This window comes from Amphiprion ocellaris, chromosome 12 (assembly GCF_022539595.1).
Source record: "Amphiprion ocellaris isolate individual 3 ecotype Okinawa chromosome 12, ASM2253959v1, whole genome shotgun sequence".
Lineage (NCBI taxonomy): Eukaryota > Metazoa > Chordata > Actinopteri > Pomacentridae > Amphiprion > Amphiprion ocellaris.
Genome location: NC_072777.1, coordinates 15,704,088 through 15,712,100, shown reverse-complemented (window position 1 = coordinate 15,712,100; position 8,013 = coordinate 15,704,088). Strand labels below are relative to the sequence as shown.

Here is an 8,013-nt window from a genome sequence, read left to right as displayed (position 1 = left end):
AGCTGAAACAACAGAGGAGGAAAATGTTAAGTTTACCTTGACAGTCCAGCCTGCAATTGGGCAACAACACATTCATAGAGTTACCATTCCTGAAAACAAGTACTAAAAACTTTTCTGCACCATACATTTTATTTATTTACTTTTTAAAAAATAAAACAAGTACTAAAAACATTTTTTAAGAAAACGTAATAAAAACTATTCAGTGCAAAACATTTTTTTTAAAAAGTGCTAAAAACATTTTATTTACTTGTTTTAAAATAAATTTTTTAGAAAACAAGCACTAACAACATTTTATAAAAACAATTCTACACAAAAATATTTTATAATTTTTGAAAACAACAAGCAGTAAAACCTAATCAAACAAAATGAAAAAAACATATTCTACATAAAAACATTTTTTTAGAAAACAACATTTTGTAAAAAAAAAACAACTTTTTTATAGAAAACATTTTATAAAAAAATTCTACACAAGAACATTTAAAAAGAAAATTTAATAAAAACATTTTTTTAGAAAACAAGCAGTAAAAACTATTCTGCACAAAACTGTTATTTTATTTTTTTTTAGAAAAAAGTTACTAAAAACTATTCAGTGCAAAACATTTTTTTAATCTATTGATTTATTTTAGAAAACAAGTACTAACAACATTTTTTTTATTTTTTAGAAAACAAGTACTAAAGTAATACTTTGGAGACTTCCTGTTTCCGGCAGTGACATGTGGTAGGAGACAAAGAGACTCTACAAAACCAACCAAAAGGCTCTTTAAATGTAACAAGATACTACGAAGAAAGTTAAATCGATGAAAACGCGTCAAGGTGGGAGAAAGAAAAAGTGTTCGAAGATGAAAGAAGCCAGTGAAGAGCCGCAGTTGACGGTGGAAAGTCAGTCGCTGCCGCGACATGAGTTCGACTTGTTGGGAGAAATACGCTCCCTCTGGCAAGAACACAAACAAGCCACAACTGAAAATAAGCAGGGACTGGCACGTGTGGAGAAAAGTATTGGCGAGGTCATAACACGATTGTCTGTGGTTGAAACAAGAATTTCGGAGGTAGAGGACCGTGTGGGACAAACAGAGGACCGAACCACACAATTAGAGAGAGTTGTGATTTCTCTTCTCCAAAACCAGGACAAACTGATGGTTAAGTGTAATGACCTGGAGGCACGAGCGAGGCGCAAAAACATCAGGATACACGGTGTGCCCGAGGGATCAGAAAAGGACGATGTGGTGGGGTTTGTAAAGGATCTGATTTCCACCAAACTAAAACTACAAAATGTGCTGGATGCGGACATCGAGAGAGCGCACCGCGTGGGCAGTGTGGCGCAGAGGAGGTCCAGCTCAAGACCCATGGTTGCACCGAGAGCAATTATTGTGCGCTTTTGGAACTATCGAGTGAAAGAAAGCGTCATCCAAATGGCGTGGAAACAGAAGACCATATACAACGGGCAAGAAATCTATTTCAATCTGGATTATACGGCGGAAACTCAAAAGCAAAGGATACGGGTACGTGATGTCGTCAAGCAACTGAGACAGAGAGGCATGAAAGCGCAGATGAGATACCCAGCCCAACTGAAGATCCTGGGAGACAACGGGAATGGGACAAAGACATTTGCACGACTTAAGGACGCAACAGAAAGGTTAAGAGAGCTGGACATTATTATAGAAGAAGACGACGAGACAGAAAAGTTAAAGGAAGAACTGAGCCTGAGCTGGAAGACTGTGAAGGGCCATAAATAGCCCAAATGCGGAATGAACTACCAACAGTAGGTCCTGTGTGTCGGCATACAAGCCTAATGTGACCTTTCTCCCACCAAGACGAGGTAACTTTAAGTTGACCATATGGGGTACATATGTGTAAAGTATAGAGCCATATAGATATTTCTATGATTTATGGCTAAGGTATACGAAAAGTTGGTTGCAGAGTCTAATTATTGCTGCTCTAATTGAGTACTAGGCAACTATAACTAAGTAAAAGTTGCAAGTGCACTTCGTGCAATCCTCTGTTTATTAGAGAATTTTTTCTTTGGAAGTTAATAAAGGGAACTAAAAGCAGACACTTTTATTTTATTTTTGTATTTACAGACGCTCCCCTACTTACGAACATTCGAGTTACGAACAACGGTACATACGAACATTTTTGCGGGTATGTCGAAAAATGTTCGGACAGAGATGCTGTAAGTTAGATTTTGTATTGCGCGCCTTTTTCCGAGTAGTGCTTCTTTCCGCCGCTAATACCGACGTGAGGCGCTGTGAGAGCTCGCCCAGCATCCACCCCGAATCCGGCTTCCTCTGCCCAGTTCGTCGCAGTGCCTGAGTGTGTAAACGTATCTCCAGCGCGCTAAGAACTTTGACATTTTTATTGTTAAATATCTCGTGCATCCATTATTCAATATGGTTGGTGAAAAGCGAAAGGCTTCTAGTGAGAGTGGAAGTGTAAAGAAGAGGCAAGCCATTTCATTTGAAATGAAAGTGGCAATAATAAAGAAGCTTGATGCGGGTGAGAAAATGGTGAGCGTTGCACGTGCATACACCATGAATCGTTCGACCATCGGTACCATTTATAAACAGAAAGATCGCATAATGGAACACGTGAAAGGTGCAGTGCCGATGCAATCGACGATCATTAGCAAGAAAAGAGGGAAAATCTTAGAAGAGATGGAGAAACTTCTCACCATTTGGCTCGAGGATCAGCAGCAGCGGCGTATTCCTCTGAGCCTTATGCTCATTCAGGAGAAGGCCAAATCTATCTTTGAGGATGTCAAGGCTAAGGCTGGGGAAAGCGCTGCCGAAGAAACGTTTTCTGCCAGCCACGGGTGGTTTTCCCATTTCAAGAAGAGGGCTAATTTCCACCATGTGGCCGTGTCCGGAGAGGCAGCATCTGCGGACAAAGAGGCTGCCGAGCGATTCCCCCAAGTGTTGAAGGAGATCATCGAGGAGGGTGGCTATTCGGCTAAGCAGGTCTTCAATGTCGACGAAACGGGTCTTTTTTGGAAGAAAATGCCAGAGAAGACCTACATTAGCCGTGAGGAGAAGACGATGCCCGGATATAAAGCGGCTAAAGACCGCTTAACCTTAATGCTTGGGGCGAATGCTGACGGGAGCTTCAAGCTGAAGCCGCCGCTCTCTCTCTCTAACATATGTAGTATTCTCTCCAGTTGTACATGTACATATCTTTATAGAGCATATTATTTTATTAAATGTTTATTTTTCAGTACAAACCAATACAGGTTACTTATACAAGCCTTAAACATACTTATATAAACCTTAAACATACTTATATAAGCCTTAAACATACATTCCATACAAAATATAGCACTGAAGCAACTTACGAACGAATTCACCTTACGAACGATCGTTCGGAACGTATCTCGTTCGTAAGTTGGGGAGCGTCTGTACTTTTTTGTTTTTGTTTTTTAAGTAGTAAGTTAATTTTATATTTGTGATTTGTGGATATGGAAAAACATATTTTACTTTGTGATGGGGATAAATGTAGAATAGGATATACTGTCAGTGCTTTGTACAAAAGAAGATGGATAGGTTAAAAATATTTTCTTATAATGTCCATGGTTTGAACAAGCCAATTAAAAGAAAGAAGATTCTCACACAGTTAAAAAGATTAAACTGCTCCATAGCACTAATACAAGAGACGCATTTGGGGGATGAAGAGCATATAAAATTGCAAAGAGATTGGGTAAAATAAGTATATTATTCATCATACGGAAAAAGAAGGGGGGTAGCAATATTGGTAAAGAAAGGAGTAACTTTAGTGACAGAAAAAATTATACAAGATTCAAAGGGACGATATGTGATGATAGTGGGCCAGATTAATGGGAAATGTATTTCATTGTTAAACATACATGCACCAAATGAGGAGAATGGTTTATTTTTTGAAACTGTGGCAAATTTAGTTATTCAAGAAGGAAAGGGAATTTTGGTAATTGGAGGCGATTTTAATACAATACAAAATGGTAAACTGGACAGACTACCTTCAGAAAAAGGATCAATATCAAAAAGATCTAGAATACTAAACAATATAATAAAGGATATTGGTTTGATAGATACATGCAGGATGAGTAATCAAGCAGAGAAAGAATTTACATTTCATTCAAACGCTCATAATAGTTATTCAAGAATAGATTTTATTTTTATGTCCCGACAAGATGCACATAAAGTAATAAACAGTGGAATCGAGCCAATAACTCTGAGTGATCATGCACCTATTTACACTACAATAGAACTGGATCAAAATTCCTTTTCCTTCAAATATTGGAGACTTAATGTGTCAATTTTAGCTGACAATGCAGTAGTTAAGGAATTAAAAGAAGAATTTACTAAATATATGGAAAACAATGATAATGGTGAGGTAAATTTAACTACTTTATGGGAATGTGGGAAAGCGGTAATAAGAGGGAAATGCATGGAGATTACTTCAAGGATTAAAAAAAAAGAGCACGAGCAAAAACAACTGGAAAGGGAAATAAAACGATTAGAGTTTGAACATGCAAAAACATTTAAAAAAATCAATTTTGTCAGAGTTAAAAGCTAAAAGAGATAAATTAGACCAAATGATGACATTCAAAGCAGAAAATGCTCTAAGATTTATAAAACAAACATATTATGAAAAGGGGGATAAAGCAAATAAGTTATTAGCCTTTCAACTTAGAAAGAAGCAGTCGGAACATGTAATAACAAAAATAAAACATCCGGTAACTAAAGAGATTAAAAGAAAACCAATTGATATTGCTAACACTTTTGCAGATTATTATAAAGAATTATATAATGACAAAGAGCAAGATACTTTTGATAGAAAATTAAAAGACTTTATGAGCAGGTTTAACCTACCAACACTGCCACCTGAACAAGCAAGGGAGATGACAGACCAAATTAGTTTGAAGGAAATTATAGACACAATAACAAATCTAAAGAATAATAAAAGTCCGGGAACTGATGGAATACCGGGGGAATTTTACAAATGTCTGAAGGAAGAAATTGCACCAACATTAAAAAAGGTGTATAATTATGTATTAGAATCCGGAAACACTCCAACTTCATGGTCTGAGGCTGTCATCTCTATACTGCATAAAGAGGGTAAAGATCCTGCCATGTGCGAAAACTACCGTCCGGTTAGTCTACTGTGTAATGACTTAAAGATACTTACAAGTATTATGGCAAGTAGAGTACAGAAGTGTATTTCATCATTGATTAAACCAGATCAAACAGGTTTTATACCTGGGGTCCGTTTCACGAAGCAGGTTCAACAAACTCTGAGTTCAACCCTGAACTCTGAGTTGATCTACTCTGAAATAGAAAACTCTGAGTTTTCGGTTTCACAACGGCTGATTTGAGTTGGTTAAATCAACTCAGAGTAGTTTCACCCGGAGTTAAGTGTGTGCACCACAACTCTGAAAAGCCAGTATCAATGGAGTGCCGATTCGACGAGTCACCATGGCAACGGGGAAGCGGAGGACTACACCGCTTGAATTGGAAATCTTAATGCGCTTATATAGCGAGTTTGAACACGTTTTTAGAAAGAAGTGCAGCACCTGCAGCTGCAAAAGAGAGGGAGACGGTGTGGGAGAACATTGCTGCCCGGGTCAATGTGTAAGTTTAAATCACAATAATATTACAGGGGAAGACTATTAAGTTATTTCATTTAGGTGCAATCCCGCGGGGGTGAAGCGCACGTGGCAGCAGCTGAAGATGGAATATAAAAACATTGTTCAAACAGGTAAGAAGTCGGCATAATCTCATGGAGCTACCTCATTTTGATCATGTTTTACATTGTAAAGTAGCCTAAATATTAGGTGGCTGTTTGTCTGTGCAGTGGTTTTATCCCACACACAGCCTAAATGTCTGCATCCATATCATGTTCTGTTAAATAATTAAGCCTATTTAAACTAACACAGACTTCTACTCAGCCAACAGAAAGAAAGGAGATGCCCGTAAAACAGGTGGTGGCCCAGCAGCACCACCTCTAATGGAGGCAGAGGAGCTGGTCCTAAGCCAGAATTTGGGAAGGCCAGTGGCTGAGGGAATCCCTGGAGGGAGCTCATCCTCTGAGACCACATCCCAAGACACAAGTGCTTTTATAAAATGTAATGTGTGTGTGTGTGTGTAGCCCATGTATATGTATATATGGAATGTTTTCAAGCATATTCATACAAATATTTATTTCTCTTTCGGGTCTTTTTTCTTTTGGCCCAACAGATTCTGATGGTGCTATCTGCCTGGTGGAGCCCCTTCACACCACAACAGACCTTGTAACTGTAAGTAGGCAATACTCCAAAGATTTTGCCAAATGGTAGTTTAAGTCCACTGAAACATATCACTCATCTAGGATGAAGAGGATGAAACTGTGTCTGCTGCCTTTACAGAAGGGGATCCAGAAAGGCATACAGTGGTATGTTAGTGATAGTTCTCTTCCCATTCACATTTCTGAACATTCTGGTGGAATATAGACTGGCATTTAGCCTACACTGAAGTATTGCACATTCTCATCCTTTTTAACAGAGCATGGCTGGACAGCAGCAGGATGGTTCCTCAACTTCCACTGCACAGATTGACACAGTGAGATGGATGTTCAGTGAACACCAGAGGTTCAGTCTGTGGAATTCATGTGCAACTGTATAATTTAATGTCCTTTATGTATTCCCAGTTACCAGTAAAACAAATATACAAAATCCACTTGCTGAGAAAAATACAAAAAACAGATAAAGAAATGCAGTACTTGGACCGCCAGATTAAGAAGGTAGATCTGGAAATTGAAATACTGGAGCACAAGTTAGAGGTGGGTACAGGTCACAGGTGAGTTATGTTAACTACTGGAACATTAACTAAACTAGCTCTTTTATTTGTAGGAAATAAAGAAGACCAAATGAAATGTATGTCATGTGTTTATTTCACTGCTGTGGTGGTGATGATGGTGACTTAAACTCCAAAGTGATTATTGCATATGGTGTCTCTGACTGCTCTGTTGTCCTGGATAGCTGGCAGGTGGATGAGGTCATCATCTGGGTCTTCAGTTTGTAGGGCAGAGTGTTGCTCTCCTCTAATAGTGGTAATATTATGAAGAACAACACATGCCACAATAATATCACAGGCCTCTCAGGGGTCACCCTGAGGTGATGTAGACACTGGAAACAGGTTTTCAGCAGGTCTATGGTCATCTCCACCCGGGCTCTCGTCTTGCAGTGAACCTGGTTGAAGTTCTGTTGGGGGCCTGGTTCAGGGTCAGGGTATGAGGTCATCAGACTGGGTTGGCATGGTAACCCCTGTCACCCAGCAGAAGGCCATCAAACTCTCCTGTAATGTATAGTGGATACATTAGAGTATATTAAAGGAGGGAGACAAGTGAATTATATTGTGAAAATCTTTAGGATGCTGACCACGCTGCAGTCTGTTGCTCAGGTTAGACTCATGATAAATCCTCCAGTCATGAACAGACCCAGACCACTTGGCCTCCACATTGGAAATGATGTGTGCAGCATCACATATGATCTTGACAGTGCAGAGAACGACTGATGTTGAACTATGATGCAGTCTTTAACATTTTGAAACCGTAGTCAATCTACCTCTAACCTACCTGCACATTTATGCTGTGAATGGACTTCCTGTTCACATAATCAGCTTCATTATGTGAGGGAGCTGTGATGGGAATGTGTGTGCCATCAATGCAGCCAATCACACTGGGAAATCCTAAAAGAAATTAAATTTACTAATCCCAGTCTGAGGTTGCAACACAATGTCATTAACTGGATATGATTTAAAATTAATTTAACAGATCTCTACATCATTCACCTGCAATCCTGTGGAACTCCTCCTTGATGGCTCTGACAGGTTTGTGTCCAGGGAAAACGACAAAGATGGTAAAAGTCGTTTCAGTGCCAGACACACTTTTCTGACCGTCCTGCATACAGTTGTCTTACTGAGGTGATCTGCATCTCCGACATTATATAAAAAACTCCCATTTGCAAAGAACCGCAGCGCAACACAGAACATCTGCTGGGATATGAGAGCA

General features: G+C 39.1%; 1 protein-coding gene and 1 long non-coding RNA gene across 2 annotated transcripts; one reads left to right on the top strand and one right to left on the bottom strand.

Annotated features, from left to right (window-relative positions):
- Positions 1 to 614: 614 nt before the first annotated feature.
- On the top strand, positions 615 to 6,971 carry LOC129350148 (uncharacterized). The gene is made up of 3 exons (XM_055015723.1): positions 615 to 6,091; positions 6,204 to 6,396; positions 6,507 to 6,971. Exon 1 carries the CDS (start codon positions 798 to 800, stop codon positions 1,731 to 1,733), a length of 936 nt encoding a protein of 311 aa, XP_054871698.1. The 5' UTR covers positions 615 to 797; the 3' UTR covers positions 1,734 to 6,091; positions 6,204 to 6,396; positions 6,507 to 6,971.
- A 191-nt stretch (positions 6,972 to 7,162) lies between these two features.
- LOC129350149 (uncharacterized) lies at positions 7,163 to 7,915 on the bottom strand. Its single transcript, XR_008603432.1, has 3 exons — positions 7,579 to 7,915; positions 7,382 to 7,493; positions 7,163 to 7,298 (listed from the first exon to the last, which is right to left on the bottom strand). It is a non-coding gene; the product is annotated as an uncharacterized LOC129350149 (long non-coding RNA).
- Positions 7,916 to 8,013: the final 98 nt, after the last annotated feature.

Excerpts from the sequence above, each read along its gene's own strand:
- LOC129350148 (XM_055015723.1), top strand. The coding sequence starts at position 798 with ATGAAAACGCGTCAAGGTGGGAGAAAGAAAAAGTGTTCGAAGATGAAA.